The following is a 16,027-nucleotide window of genomic DNA, read 5'->3' as shown; positions in this document are numbered from 1 at the left end:
TCTCTTTCTCACTGCAGCTCTGCCTTTCAAATAATTAACAACAACAAATGACAGATTTCAGTAACAGAACTGACTTCCAGTGTGGAATTTTTCTCTTGGTTGAGATGTTTCTTTTTTCTAGGGCACTGCACATGGAAATGAAGCTATCACACTAGAAACTCACTGTAGAAATCTGCTTTTTCCTAAATCTTTTTGGCTATTGTTCCAAATAAATACTAATTTTTTATCCTCAAGATTTTTGTTTTTCTGCCCAATAATGATGCTTTGAGCAAACTATAATGGCCATATACAATAGGAGGAAAATGCAAACAAAAACTTAAGAAACACTGAGAAGTTGGGGCTGGCACAGAAGCATAGCAAGCTAGCCCTCTGCTGTGGTGCCAGCATCCCACATGGGCACTGTTTTGAGATCCTGTCACTCCACTTCCCATCTAGTTTCCTGCTAATGTGCCCGGGGACGAAGCAGGAGATGAGGCCTGGCATGACAGCCTACTGGTTAAATCCTCACCGTGCATGCACTAGGGTACTGTATGGGCATTGGTTCATGTCCCAGCTGTTCCACTTTCCTTTCTGCTCCCTGTTTGTGGCCTGGGAAAGCAGCTGAGGATGGGCCAAAGCCTTGGGACCCTGCACCTGTATGGGAGACCTAAAAGCTCCTGGTTTCACAGCTGAGCTATGGCCATTGAGCCCATTTGGAGAGTGAACCAGTGGAGAGAAAAACCTTGTCTTTCCTTCTCTCTGTAAATGTCTTTCTAAATAAAAAATATTTAAAAAAAAATCAGTGAACTTAAAAAAAAAAAAGCAACAGAAGATGGTTCAAGTGCTTGTACCTGTCATTCATGTGGGAGACCCAAAAGAAGCTCTTAGCTTCCAGCTTTGGGTCAGCCCAGCTCTGGTTGTTACTTTAGGTAGTGAACCATCAAATAAAAATCTGTGTGTCTTTCCCTCTCTCTTTCAAGCAAAATCAATCAATAAATCAATCTTGCGGCCAGCACGGTAGCTCCACAGGCTAAAACTCTGCTTTAAAGCACTGGCATCCCATATGAGCACCAAATTCAACAACAAAACACTATTTATTTTACTTATTTGAAAGGCAGAGTGACATAGAGAAAGGATTAAACAAACAGAAAGAGAAAGAGAGATCTTCCAACTGCTGGTTCATTCCTCAAATGGCTATAACAGTTATATCTGGCCCAGGCTAAACCCAGGAGCCAAGAATTGCATCTGGGGCTCCCACCTGGTTTGCAGGGGCCGAAGAACCTGGCAACTTTCCAACTGTTTTCCCAGACACATTAGCAGGAAGTGGAGTCAGAAAAAGATCCAAACTGCCATTCCAGTATGGAATTTTACAGTCACAAATGAGGCTTCACCAGATATGTCACAATGACCATTTATTTCATATGCAGCTACTTAAATACTCAGTCGAAGTATGAGAAGAGGAAGCACAGCTTTCAACGATGAGACAGTTCAAGATCTGGTCTTTGGAGAACTTTAACAAGCTTCTGTATTTGGACGACGGTGACAAAGTTTAGGTTTGTTTGGATTATTGTTCAGCAGCCAATCAGCAAGCCAAATCTATGAAAAAAAAAATGTTAACCAGCATTTCCTTTCAATATGTACTACCCTATCAATCAGAAACAGTTTTTAAAAATCACTTTAAGAACAAAAAATGGGGGCTGACATTATGACATTCATACAGGTGCTAATTCATGTCCATGCTGCTCCACTTCCAATCTAGCTCCCTGCTAATGGTCTGGGAATCCAGCAATGAATTAAGCAAGATTATCAAGAATAGACCCAGGGGTGGGTGTTGTGGCAGTGTATCACACTACTGCATGGGATGCCCATATCTCGATTCAGAGTACTGGTCTGAGTCCTAGCTTTTCAGATTTTAATCAAGTTTTCTGCTAATACATCCTGGGAGGAAGCAAAACAGCCAGGACTTGAGCCAGCCCTTACATGGAATGCTGGCATCACAGGTGGCAGCTTAACAAGATGTGTCACAATACAAGCCCCTAAAATACTCCTAAAAATAACTTAGATATTTATTTTGTATTATATTTGAAAATAAGATGTATGTGCGGGAAAAAAATTTAAAAATATAGAAGGTGCAACGTGGTAGCCTAGTGGCTAAAGTTCTCGCTTTGCTCGCACCAGGATCCCATATGGGTGCCGGTTTGTGTTCCGGCAGCCCCACTTCCCATCTAGCTCACTGCCTGTGGCCTGGGAAGGCAGTCAAGGATGGCCCAAGGCTTTGGGACCCTGTACCTCAACTGGGAGACCTGGAAGAAGCTACTGGCTCCTGGCTTAGAATGGGCTCAGTTCTGGCCATTGCAGTCACTTGGGGAGTGATTCATCAGATGCATGATCTTACTCTCTGTCTCTCCTCTTCTCTGTAAATCTGACTTTCCAATACAAATAGATAAATCTTTAAAAAAAATCTAGAGGAAGCAATGTCGTGGCATAAGCCTCTGTCTACAGCACTGGCATCCTCCATGGGCAGAATTTATTTTTTACTTTTTAAAAATAATTTATTTATCTGGACCAGGAGCGATAGCGTTGTTCAGCAGCCAATCAGCAAGCCAAAGTCCTCACCTCAAACGTGCTGAGATCCCATATGGGCGCCAGTTCTAATCCCAGCTGCTGTACTTCCATCCAGCTCCCTGCTTGTGGTCTGGGAAAGCAGTCAAGGACGACCCAAAGCTTTGGGACCCTGCACCTGTGTGGGAGACCTGGAAGAAACTCCTGGCTCCTAGCTTCAGATTGGCACAGCTCCAGCTGTTGTGGCCGCTTGGGGAGTGAACCATTGGATGGAAGATCTCTCTGTCTCTCCTCTTTGTATATCTGCCTTTCCAATTAAAATATACATATATATATATGAAAAATTTTATTTATCTGAAAGGCAGTCACAGAGAGAAAAGATTGCTACCTGCTGGCTGATTGTGAAGTTGGGAGTCAGGCACGCCTGTGCTGGTTGCATTAGCCCAGACACTTGGGCCAGGTACAGTAGCAGGAAGCAGGATGGAAAGCAGAGGCAGAATTCCATTCCAGGCAGGGGTTCCAGAGCAATAGCCTAATTACCTGCCCTGGTAGCTAACATTTATGCATCTATTATTCAAGAGACATTTTTATTCAGAATTTAATATGCACTTATGCAATTAATCATAGCAATAGTCCACCTATACAGCTAGGTATAAAATATTTACATTTTACTAATGCCAAATAGAAAGACTGAGAAAAGTTAGATGTCTGAATCTGGAGTTAAATGTACTCTGAGCAAGATAATGTCAGTGTTCATCTGAAGGAAGTAGAAATGGAATCAGGGATATCTTATTTCTTCTCTCCTTCACAATTTTACTTGGCATTGTGGTAATAGTTTGTTGAGCTGCCCTCCCCTAACAGAGTGACAGGCTGAGTTCCAGCTAGTTTGCTCCTGATCCAGCTTACTTCTAATATGCCTAGGGAGGAAACCTGGGTCCCTGCCACCCATATAGGAGACCCAGATGAAATTCTGGGATGCTGGCTTCCTTCTGGTCCATCCTCAGCCGTTGTAGCCACAACAGCAGAAACTAGGATCTGAAGTGAAGTAACTAGGACTGAATCAGCACTCCAACACAGGAATAATGAATTGCAAGCAGTGACTTCACCAGCTTCACCACAATTCCTGCCCCATCTATTGCCTCTTTAGATACTGGGGACAACATTGTGGTGCAGCAAGGCAAGGCACCTCCTATAATGCTTGCACCACATGTGGGTGCCAGCTGGAGTCCTGTCTGCTCCCTTTCCAACTTAGTTTCCTGCTAATGCACCTGGGAAAGCAGCAGAAAATGTCTAAATACTTGGCCTTGCCACCCACAGGGAAGATCAGGTGGAGCTCCTGGCTCCTGGATTCAACCTGGCCCACATCTGTCTTTTTCAGTCCTTTGGCAAGTGAGCCAGCACATGGCAAATCTTTGGTAATTCTGCCTTTCAAATAAATAAGTAAGTCTTATTTGAAAATCAGGTATCATGAGAAAAATGTTGAAACTAAAAATCTGTCTAATTACATCACTTAAATGTGATTGTTTAAATTACACACAAAGTAATGTCCAGCAATTGAAATGCAATCACTGACACAATATTTATAGACATTTTTTAAGAATTAAAACAGGGTTGGGCCCGGTGGCGTGGCCTAGCGGCTAAAGTCCTCGCCTTGAAAGCCCTGGGATCCCATATGGGCGCCGGTTCTAATCCCGGCAGCTCCACTTCCCATCCAGCTCCCTGCTTGTGGCCTGGGAAAGCAGTCGAGGACGGCCCAATGCCTTGGGACACTGCACCCTTGTGGGAGACCTGGAAGAGGTTCCTGGTTCCTGGCTTCGGATCGGCGCGCATCGGCCCGTTGCGGCTCACTTGGGGAGTGGATCATCGGACGGAAGATCTTCCTCTCTGTCTCTCCTCCTCTGTGTATATCTGGCTGTAATAAAATGAATAAATCTTTAAAAAAAAAAAAAAAAGAATTAAAACAGGGTCCAGTGTGGCAACCTACTGGCTAAAGTTGTCGCCTTGCATGCACCCAGATCCCATACAGGTGCCAGTTCATATCCAGGTGGCCCCACATCCTGTCCAGCTCACTGCTTGTGGCCTGGGAAAGCAAAAGACACAAAGCCTTGGGACCTGCTTCCGTGTGGGAGACCTGGAGGAAGCTCCTGGTTCCTGACTTCGGACTGACTCAGCTACAGCCATTGCGGCCACTTGAGGAGTAAACCAGCAGATGGAAGATCTTTCTCTGTGTTTCTCCTTCTCTCTGTAAATCTGACTTTCCAATATAACAATAACAATAATAATAATAATAAATCTTTTAAAAAAGAATTAAAACACAGCAAGAAAATAATCATAGGAAGTACCCAAAATGTGTGTAAAATAATTTCTATACATTTTTATTTTAAAGAAGTTCTCCAGACCTTTACTTTTTCAAAAAACACTATTTTAAACATGAAAATGATAAGCCATCATTATAAGTGGAAATAATAAGATTTCTTACAAAAGGATCTGCTGGTTTTTGTTTACAAAGCTTCGTGAGACCTTCAAGCAGAGTTGGTATCACATACAAATTTAAATAGTCCTTAGCAGCTTGTCCAACTGGAATGGGCTCAATAATCACTGCAAATACAGAAATATTCTCTTTAGAGCCAACATAAATGATTTAATAGGATGTGATCATTGAGAACAATCTCTCTCTGTCGTGAGAAATACTCAAAGGATTTTTTTTTTAAGATAAAGGAACTATATACATGGCACAACAGCTTGTTTAAAAACACATGAATAGGTGGCATAGCAGGTGAAGTCGCTGTGATAGCCATGCCTCATATTGGAGTGCCAGATAAGCTCTTTGATTCTAACCCAGCTTCCTGCTGATAGCCTAGCAAGCCAGTGAGTCCCTGTCATCCTCAGGGTAGACTCAGGGAGTCCCTGGCTTCTGGCCTTGGCAGGCATCTGAGGAGTGAAACAGGGGATGGAAGATTTCTGTCTTTCCCTTTCATTGTGACTTTGCTTTTCAAGTAGATGAAACTAAGCATTTTTTAAAAAATGGTCTCTGCTTGCCTTTCAAACAAATACACATAAACACAATTATCTGGGTAATTATTTAATGGCTACCTTTTTAAGAAAATTAATTTAAAAAGAAGAAAATTAAGTTGACAGGCCAAGACATATAGAGCTCCCATCTATTGCTTTATTCTTATATCTGCATGGGTGGACTAGAACTCAGTTTGAGTCTCCCACATGGCTGGGAGGACTCTGATCACTTGAACTCTTACCGATTGCTCCCATGATGCACATTAGCAGGAAGCTGGGAACAGGAGCAGAGCCAGGACTCAAACCCATGCACTCTGATGTGAGATGTTGGTGTTTGAAGCATTAGACCAAAGGCCCACCACTAAAGGCTATTTTTTAAACTTCCATTGGGAAAGGGAGTATGTCTATTTTCTCCTACTTTTTAAACAAGTTTTGTCTAGAGGGACCAGGGTTGTGATGCGGTTGGCTAAACTGCACCTGTGTTGCTGTTACACGCAAATGGAACTCCAGGCTGCTGGATTGGGTTTGGGTTAGCCTTAATTGTTGCAGGGATTTAAGGAGTGAACTAATGGGTGGAAGAGCTCTTTATATTTGTCGCTCTGCCTTCCAAACAAATGAGAAAGAAATTAAAAGAAAAAAAGATCTTTCTGTCTCTCCTTCTCTCTGCATTTCCAATTTTGGAAATTCCAAGACCTTCCATCTGCTGGTTCACTTCCCAAATGGCCAAAATGGTCAGAACTGAACCTATCTGAAGCCAGGAGCTTCTTCTGGGTCCCCCACACAGGTGCTGGGTCCCAAAGCTTTGGTCAATCCTCTACCACCTTCCCAGGCCACAGGCAGGGAGCTGGAAGGGAAGTGACGCAGCTGATATACGAACTAGTGCCCATATGGGATCCTAGTACATGCAAGGTGAGGATTTAGCCACTAGGCTACCATGCTGGACCTGAAACATCATAATCTAAGAATATAATCAGATGGGGCCATTGCCATGATGTTGCAAGCTAAACCTCCACCTGCAGCACTGGCATCCCATATGTCCACAACTGCCAGCGTTGGGCTAGGCCAAGGCTAGGGGTCAGAGGCTTCTTCCTGGTATTCCACATAAGTGTAGGGACTGGAGTGGTTGGACCATCCTCCATTTATTTCCCAGGCACATTAGCAGGGAGCCAGATTGGGAGTGGAACAGCCAGGACTCGAGCCAGTACCCATATGGGATGTTGGCATTGTAGGAAGAGGCTTAACTTAATAAACTACAGCCAGCCTCTAAAGTCTTTGTTTAAAGACTCCTACAAGCTATTAAGAATTCCTGTGAGGAACTAGCACAGCGATGTAGTAAGCCAAGTCTCCTCTTATAGCAAGACCACCCCATGTGGATACCAGTTTGATGCCTGGAGGTTCTACTTCCAATCCAGCTCTGTGCTGCTGTGCTACCTTGGAAGGCAGTGGAGAAAGGCTCAGATCTTTGGACCCCTGCACTCATGTGGGAGACCAGAAGAAGCTTCTGGCGCCCGGCTTTGGATCAACTTGGTTCCAGCCTCTCGGAGAGTGATCCAGTAGGTGGAAGATCTTTATTTCTCCTTTGTTTTCTGCCTTTCGAACTAAAAATAAAATCATGGCAAAATGATTTTTAAAATGTATTTATTGAGATACAGGCAGAATTCCTATCTGCTGGTTCACTTCCAAAATGCCCATACAGTTAAGGCTTGGTCAGGGTTGAAGCCAGTTCCAGGGACTAGGTCCAAGTCACCCAAGCAGGGGCAGCCATCGTCACCTCTCTCAGCACCTATATTAGCAGGAAGGCAGTGTCAGAAGTAGGAGCCAGGAATCACATTCAGGCACACTGTTGTGGGAAAGAGGCGTTTAAGTCAGCCTCTTAACCATTAGCCTAAACAGTTGCCCTAAAACCTAGTTTTTGTTGAAGAATCAGGGACTCATCAGTTCGGACAGAAGGGGGACAGTAGGCCACTCCTTGGGAGATTGACAAAAGTAAAGCACTTGTTATTAAGCAGAATAAAGGGCCTATGGAGAAATATCACCCATTGACAAGTTACCATCAGAATGTTTCCAAGCCTACTAGTGCTAAAAAGTAACATCAGGACCCAGCACAGTAGCCTAGTGGCTGAAGTCCTTGCCTTGCATGTGTCAGAATCCCATGTGGGTGCTGGTTTGTGTCTTGGGTGCTCTACTTTCCATCTAGATTTCTGCTTGTGGGCTAGGAAAGCAGTGAAGGATGGCCTAAAGTCTTGGGACCCTTCACCTGTGTGGGAGACCTGGAAGAATCTCCTGGCTCCTGGCTCCTGGTTCCAGATCAGCTCAGATCTGGCCATTGTGGCCACTTGGGGAGTGAACCAGCAGATGGAAGATCTTTCTCTCTGTCTGTCCTCTCTGTAAATCTGAGCTTCCAATTTAAAAAAACCTTAAAACTATATAACATCAGATAGTCAAACTGAAAAATTTGGAGTTCAGAAATTCCACTTGTTGTATGTCAGTTATTCAATAAATACGACTTCTCAAAAAAAAAAGAAGAACTTATAAATTTCCAAGATACTTTTCAGCTTTTTTCTGAAGCAGATCTTTATTAAAATATACTGAGAACAGGGGATGGGTGTTTGACCTACTAGTTAGGATGGCAGTTATGATGACTGCTCCATATCAGAGGTCTGCCCTGGATTCCCAGATGAAGCTCCTGCTTCCTGCTAATCAAGAACCTAGAAGTCAGTTTGGGTCAATCAATTGGGGTTTTGCCACCCAAGTGGGAGACTTGGCTTTATTTCCCAGTTCCTGGTTTTGGCCTGGCCCAGGACAAGCCATCGTGGCCTTTCGGGGGAGTGACCACTTGGAAAGCTACTCTCTCTGCCTCTCAAATAAATACATCTAAACATTTTTTAAATAAACTTTTAATTGGGGCTGGCATTGTAACATAGTGGGTTAAGTTGCTGCTTATGATGCTAGTATTCAGTATAAGTGTTGGTTTGAGCACTTGCTGTTTCACTTCCAACCAGTTCCCTGCTAATGTGCCTGCTGCACAGAATGAACGAAGTGTTTGGGAACCTACTATCTATGTAGAGAACACAGATGCAGTTCTAGGCTTCTGTTGCTGTTTGGGAAGTGAACCAGCAGATGGAAGATCTCCATATCTCCCTACCTCCTACCCAAAGTACCATGACTCTGCTTTTCAAATACATAAAACAGTTATGTTTTTTTTTTTTTAAGGAATCTTAAAACTGCATAGGACTTTGTTGGTCAAATAATAAATCATTAGAGAAGATGGTAAATCCATCAAAATTTCCTAATTGTATTCATTTGCAACAAGCTTTACTAAAACATAAGGACACTATAAAGAATTACAGCATAGGAAAAAAATCCTAACTATGTCTAGTTCAAAGAAAAGAAAGAAAAACGCATTAAATTCTTTTCAAAATAGTCCCTAGAGGGCACAACTAGTTCTAAGAGAAATGCTGAGTTTTCTAATGCAGACTTTGAATTTTTAGTGACTACAACTTAAATTATAGAGAAAAACTCTTATGTTCCATTACACCTCCAAAACAGAAGAAAAAGGAAACAATAAAAGGTGACAAATCAGTCATCTGTAACTCACCTTTAGGAAACATGAAATGAATTTCTCTTTCTGCTGAAGCAAAGTCATTACTCCCATGAAGTGCATTCCTCAGATCATCTGTGCCATAAATTGCCCTTAGACTAAACACAAGTAAAAGACAGTGCTCCGCCAACTTGCAATCCTTGACATCATATGTATGATTCTACAAAGACACTTCAATCTATTTTGAATTTAAGCTTAAATATATATGAGGACCAAATACATTTAGATCTGTAGGAGACTTATACAGGAAAAACAGTTCCCTAAATTAAAAAGAAGTGTCATTTTAGGTACGGCACGGTAGACTAGCAGCTAAAGTCCTTGCTTTGCATGCGCTGGAATCCCATATGGGCACCAGTTCTAATCGCGGCAGCCCCACTTCCCATCCAGCTCCCTGCTTGTGGTTGGGAAGCAGTGGAAGACAGCCCAAACCCTTGGGACCCTGCATCCGTGTGGAAGACCCAGGAGAGGCTCTGGGCTCCTCCTGGCTTTGGATTGGCACAGCTCAGCCATTGCAGCCAAATGGAAGTGAATCATCAGACAGAAAAGCTTCCTCTCTGTCTCTCATCTCTGTATATCTGCCTTTCCCCAAAAAATAAATAAATCATAAGAAAGTGTCATTTTACAACAAGTGAAAAAAGCATACATCCTCATTTCTAGATGTTATCTATTATCTAAAATACTGAAAACATGTATTTCTATTCCTATATTACCAATATTACTTTAAAATCCTATCCCAACTTTCTCACCCGCAAAAAAAGTCCTACTTCAGTGGCAGTTTAATGCAAAGAAGAATAAGGCTAATCACACATTTCCTGAGACATTCTGTGGCATTTGGTACTGAGTTTCAATTAAAAGGCTAAAATTTAAAATAGATTCTTCCCCAAAAACAGTGTATCTAGGAAAAACAAAACAACATCATTACAATGAAATCATGTTTTTTTTCATTTTCACAAATGTTACCTGTCTGGGTGTGTTTCCTTAGCTATTAAGCTATTAGCTGGTCCCAAAAGTTCTTTCCAGTAAGAGATGGCTTTATATCTAGCTATTATCATGACGACAAGTGGTCCAGAACTCATGTAAGCTGTTAAATTGGGAAAAAACATTTTTCCATACTGTTCCACATAAAAATTACTACATTGTTCAGGGCTCAGACAGAGTTTTCTTCTCTGTAAGAGAAAAAAAATTAACAACAGCATTTAAAATGATAGCTTGAAAACACACCCATTAATAGCATTTGAAATTGGTAACAGTCTGATCAGACATGTGAGTTTCATCTTTTTACTATAAAGAAAGGGTTGGGCCCAGCATGGTAGCCTAGCAGCCTAAAGTCCTAGCATTGAACCTGCCGGTATCCCTGTGGATGCCGGTGCTAATCCCGGCAGCTCCACTTCCCATCCAACTCCCTGCTTGTGGCCTGGGAAAGGGGGGACGTCCCAAACCTTGGGACCCTGCACCCATGTGGGAGACCTGGAAGAAGCTCCAGGCTCCTGGCTTCAGATTGGTTCAGCTCTGGCTGTTGCAGTCACTTGGGGAGTGAATCATCGGACAGAAGATCTTTCTCTGTCTCTCCTTCTCTCTGTACATCTGACTTTGCAATAAAAAAAAAACAGCTCTTTAAAAAAAAGGTGGGGGAGAGGGCATGATAACTCAATGGCTGCTACAAAGACAGTAAGAGTGATTATTTAACCTACTGAAAAACTAATTACTGTTTTGATAATCTCCTTCAGAATGTTTTATTAATGAAACATCATATCTATTTTTGAAAATTATTTGCATAGTATTTAATTATTTGATTTATTAGAAAAGCAGAGATGCAGGGAGAAATCTTCTGTCTAGTGGCTCACTTCTTTTTGAACACTACTAAGAGTAGTGGCTGGGCCAGGCGAAAACCAGGCGTCAGACACTGAATCCTGGTCTCCCGACTATGTGGGCTGTCACTGCTTTGTGCCAAGGCATACAGCAGCAGGCAGCTGGGACTCAGAGCAGAGCTGGAACCTGAACTCAGGTATTTCAACACGGGATGTGCATGCTGCAAACAGCCCTCCAAATGATCAAGACTTTGAATTTATTCAGTTAACAAAACTGAGATTTAAAATATTCCACATTCATCTTCTTCTGTCTGGGGTGGACATTGGGAACCATGGTTAAAATCCTGCTTGGAAGAGATGGCATTCCTGGCTCTGGCTCTGGCTCTGGTTCTGATCCAGTTACAGCTCTTGTAAGCATTTGGAAGTCTCTGTTTCTCAAGTAACAAAAAATTTATTAGTGATGGTTTTTTATTCCTCCTGAAGGCAGATCAGCAGGCAAAAGATTCAAAATACAAAAAAAGGAATTAAAAATAAGACACTGGGGGCCAGTGTTGTATTATAATGCATTAAGGGGCTGCATGTGAGGCTAGCATTATGCATAGACACCAGTTAAGTCTCAGCTGCTCCACTTCCTTCCCAGTGCCTAGTAGTAATGTGCCTAGAAAAGTGGTGGAAAACGGCCCAAGTGCTTGGACCTCCACAATCACGTGAAAACCCACATGAAACTCTTGGCTTTAGCCTGGTCCAACCCTAGTCATTTCAGCCATTTGAGAAGTAAACCAACAGATAGAAAATCTCTCTGTCTCTGTAATTGTGCCTTTCAAATAAAATTTTTTTGTAAGAGTTATTTTTATATAGAAACAGAGAGAGAGCTTTCATCTGTTGGTTCATTCCCCAAATGACCACAATAGCCAGAGCTGAATCTACCCAAAGCCAAGAGCAAGGAACTTCCTCCAAGTCTCCCACAAGCGTGCAGGGCTCTAGACTTTGGGTCATCCTCTACTGCTTTCCCAGGCCAAAATCAAGAAATTGGATTGGAAGTGGAGCAGCTGGGACATGAACTGTCACCCATATGGGATGCCAGCAGAAGATGTTAGCCTGCTAAGCCACTGGGCCAGCCACGGCATCATTTTTTTTTAAAAGGTTTACTTATTTAGTTAAAAGGCAGAGTTAAAGAGAGGGAAGGAAAGACACAGATCTGCTGATTCACTCCCCAAACCCCAAATGGGGCAATAGCTGAGGTTTGCTATATGGAAACCAGGAGACTGGAATTTCATCTGGGTCTCCTAGGAATGTATAGCGGGGTTCCAAACACGTGGGCGATCTTCCACCGCTTTTCACAGGCCTATTAGCAGGGAAACGGATCAAAAGTGGTGCAGCCAAGACTCTAATGTATACCAGCATTAAAGCAGTGGCTTAATCCATTGTATTCTAATGCAAGTCCTCTATAGAAGAATTTTAAGATTCCTTTGGGGGTAATGCCACCTTCCCATATTGGAGCCAGTTCTAGTCCAGGTTGTTCCATTTCCTATCCAGATCCCTGATAATATTTCTGGGAAAGGTGTAGAAGGTGACCCAAGAAAATGTATTCATCTGTGAGATCCAGAAGCTGCTCTTGCCTGCTAGTTTCAGTCTGGCCATTGCAGCCATCTGGGAAATTAACTGGCAAACAGAAGAGCTCCTGCTCTTTCTATAACTTTGCCTTTCAAATTAATACTTTTTAAAAATCAAAGTTTCTACTTTAAAATCAATACTGAGTAAATGATTCCATCATTTGCTTTTCCAATTAAAAGTTTTTAAATATTTATATTTATATTAGGATGTCAGACATACAGAGGAGGAGGAGAGACAGAGAAAGATTCTCCATTCTCACTCCCCAAATGGTCTCAATATTCGGAGCTTAGCCGATCCAAAGCCAGGAGCCAGCAGCCTCCTCTGGGTCTCCCATGTGGGTGCAAGGTCCCAAGGTCTTAGGCCATCCTCCACTGCTTTCTAGGTCATAAGCAGGGAGCTGGAAGGGAGGTGGTATAGCTGGGACATAAACCAGCGCACATATGGGATTGCCGGCATGTGCAAGGCAAGGACTTTAGCTAGGCTACCGCACCATGCCCTCAAATTAATTTTTTTTAAAGATTTATTTTTATTGGAAAGGCAGATATACAAAGAGGAGGAAAGATAGAGAAGATCTTCCATTCGAAATTTCACTCCCCAAGTGGCCACAATGGTCGAAGCTGAGCCAATCCGAAGCCAGAAGCTTCTTCCAGGTCTCCCACATGGGTGCAGGGTCCCAAGGCTTTGGGACATCCTCGACAGCTTTCCCAGGCTACAGGCAGGGAGATGGATGGGAAGCAGGGCTGCCGGATTAGAACCGGCGCCAGTATGGGATCCCAGTACATTCAAGATGAGGTCTTTAGCTGCTAGGCTATTGCACTGGGCCCCCTCAGATTAAATTTTAAAAATTTAAAGAAAGATTGGATCAGGCAAAGATTTTTTTTAATTTGAATAATTTCACAAATAGAAATAGTTTCACAAAATAGAAGCAGTTATGTCAGGAAAACAATGTAGTCCAGTGAGGTCACTGCTTTGGACACCAGCATCCTATACTGGGATGGATGCAGACGGGTGACAGCACTCCGTAACACTGCAGGCTTGCTACGCTGAGTGTTTCTGCTGCGTGGACACTTGGGGCTCCAGCACCTCCATGCACCTTGCTCTTTCTGTCTCCTTCTGCATGAACTGCTGTGAGTGATTCAGCTGGGCAAGTCAGCAGTTGGGCTTTTGGGAATGTGAGGGGCCATGTCCACTGGTGGGAAGGTAGGGCAGTTGGAGGGCAGTTAGTTCAGTTAAACTGCTTTGGGTTCCAGAGAGCTCAAAAGCCTCTGACTTCAGCCAGGCAGTACAAGGGCTCCTGGAGTGTGGCTGGAGCTCTGTCAGCAAGCTTATTAGCCAATAAAGATTCCTCATTGCAACCCTACACTTGTGTCCGGTGAGATCTCTCTTGTTTTCTACAGTGTACGTGAGCGTGCCGCTTCCAGTTTTGGATGCTTCACTCTGATCTTGCTTCCTTCTAGCGTGCCCAGGAGGGCTGAAGGTGACAGGCCAAGGGCTTGGTTACCTGTCACTCATGTGGAACACCCGGATGAAGTTTCTGGTTCTTACTTTGGGCCTGATCCAATCAGGGTTGCTGTACCCTTTTAAGTAATAAACTAGCAGATGGAAGATTTCTGTTTCTGTTTCTCTGTCATTCTGTTTTTAATTTTTTCTAATTTTATTTTTTAAAGATTTATTTATTTTTATTGCAAAGTCAGATATACAGAGAGGAGGAGAGACAAGAGAGGAAGATCTTCTGTCTGATGATTCACTCCCCAAGTGACCACAATGGCTGGTGCTGTGCTGATCCGAAGCCAGGAGCCAGAACTTCCTCCAGGTCTCCCACACGGGTGCAGGACCTCAAGGCTTTGGGCCATCCTCGACTGCTTTTCCAGGCCACAGGCAGGGAGCTGGATGGGAAGTGGAGCTGCCGGGATTAGAACCGGCGCCCATATGGGATCCTGGCACATCCAAGGCAAGAACTTCGGCTGCTAGGCCATGGCAAAGGGCCCTCATTCTGTCTCTTAAATACAATTTTTAAAGGAACGGAAGCTAGGTTTGTGCCAGGGGAAAGACTGCCACCTACTGAAAAGACTTTCACAAACGTTTTCCCTGGATGATAGGACAGCCTCTCAAGTCCAAGGGACTACCAACCACAGTATCATATGAGCACACAATTAAAGGACAGATTTTGCAAGGGGTGCAAAAGACCATTCTGTTTCTTATTTAACATTCTTTTGAAAGACAAAAAAAGAGTGAAAATTGTTATGAACAGCTTTTATGTTTAGAGGAATTTAAATTTTATGCCAAACACCTAAGGATTTAAATGGATGGACACATTTTCACAAGCATTAAAAAAATAAAAAGGCAGGTCCCAGTGCAGTGGCCTAGTGACTAAATTCACAAGCCAGGATCCCATATGGGCGTTGGTTCTAATCCCGGCTGCCCTGCTTCCCATCCAGCTCCCTGCTTGTGGCCTGCGAAAGCAGTGGAGGACGACCCAAAGCCCTGGGACCCTGCACCTGTGTGGGAGACCCGGAAGGAGCTCCTAGCTCCTGGCTTTGGATCAGCTCAGTTCCAGCCACTGCGGCCACTTGGGGAGTGAATCAGTGGACAAAGATCTTCCTCTCTTGTCTCTCCTCCTCTCTGTATATCCGCCTTTCCAATAAAAATAAATCTTAAAAAAGAAAAAAAGGAACGAAAAATAAAGCCCAGATCACACCCAGAAGTTACCTGAACAATGGTGAATCCAGATCTGAGAATAATATCCTGTATCTCCTCCTCTTTGTCAACAACATCGGGTTTGATAATAGCCAAAGTTTTTTCTATGTATATCTGAGGTGGCGACATTGATCTCTCCATTCTGGCTTTTCAGTGTAAAGTTAAAGGGCTTGTCTCAGATATCAACTGCAACACGGTAAACCTCTATCCCCTAAACCAAACAAAGTTGAGATTAAAAATAGAGTGTTCTTTAAGTTACAAACGTAGAAACTGCCCTGTTTTTCCATAAGCATCTCAACACAATGTTTACTACCTCTGAAGAGGGATTTAACGAGCATTCAGCAGCGGGAGGAGCTAGGAATTCACTTGATCAGAGGTGACAATAAGGCCCGCGGCAGCCAGGTGCAGGGTTGGTTGGCAGTAACAGGCAGCGCTCCAGCAGCAGGGGGGCAACCACCTTAAGCTGCTTAATTAGTAAAGACACCCCGCCTCACAGGAGCCTCTATGTGTATGTGCAGGTCAATTGGAAAACAGGGTCTCCTGATTCTTTTTAACTCTCCGGGCTGAAGATAAAAATCCTAGGTCTTCACCTTCTCTGAAAACTCACCTCGCCACCTGCTGCTGTTCCCAGTGTGACTAAAACTCGTTGCTAGGAAACAAAGCCAAAGCCTGAGGACGGTGGCCGCTGAGGGCCAATCCCAGCAACGCTGTGTCACGGCTCCCGGTTGTAGCCACAAGGTTTTTTTAATATGCT

The 16,027-nt window shown here is 43.4% G+C and overlaps 1 protein-coding gene across 2 annotated transcripts; it reads right to left on the bottom strand.

Annotated features, from left to right (window-relative positions):
• Positions 1–1,437: 1,437 nt before the first annotated feature.
• Positions 1,438–16,027, bottom strand: NME5 (NME/NM23 family member 5). 2 transcript variants are annotated; one of them, XM_058677258.1, is made up of 6 exons: positions 15,881–16,027; positions 15,286–15,415; positions 10,115–10,320; positions 9,152–9,252; positions 5,021–5,139; positions 1,438–1,575 (listed from the first exon to the last, which is right to left on the bottom strand). In XM_058677258.1, the coding sequence occupies exons 2-6, from the start codon at positions 15,412–15,414 to the stop codon at positions 1,492–1,494; spliced, it is 639 nt and encodes a 212-aa protein (XP_058533241.1). In that variant the 5' UTR covers position 15,415; positions 15,881–16,027; the 3' UTR covers positions 1,438–1,491. The 2 variants fall into 2 exon arrangements, with proteins under 2 accessions (XP_058533241.1, XP_058533240.1); XM_058677257.1 differs by having other exon boundaries at positions 15,286–15,419; positions 15,881–16,001.

Source organism: Ochotona princeps, chromosome 19, assembly GCF_030435755.1.
Source record: "Ochotona princeps isolate mOchPri1 chromosome 19, mOchPri1.hap1, whole genome shotgun sequence".
Lineage (NCBI taxonomy): Eukaryota > Metazoa > Chordata > Mammalia > Lagomorpha > Ochotonidae > Ochotona > Ochotona princeps.
Note: the sequence above shows the minus strand (reverse complement) of the source record. Positions and strands in the feature narration are given on the sequence as shown.

What these genes read in the sequence shown, in the direction of transcription:
- NME5 (XM_058677258.1), bottom strand. Translation starts at nt 15,414, where the DNA reads ATGGAGAGATCAATGTCGCCACCTCAGATATACATAGAAAAAACTTTG. An exon ending in TCATTTCATGTTTCCTAAAG is followed by an intron (nt 5,140 to 9,151) that starts GTGAGTTACAGA and finishes CTGTATTTGCAG; the next exon opens with TGATTATTGAGCCCATTCCA. An exon ending in AAAAACCAGCAGATCCTTTT is followed by an intron (nt 1,576 to 5,020) that starts GTAAGAAATCTT and finishes TTTTTTTCATAG; the next exon opens with ATTTGGCTTGCTGATTGGCT.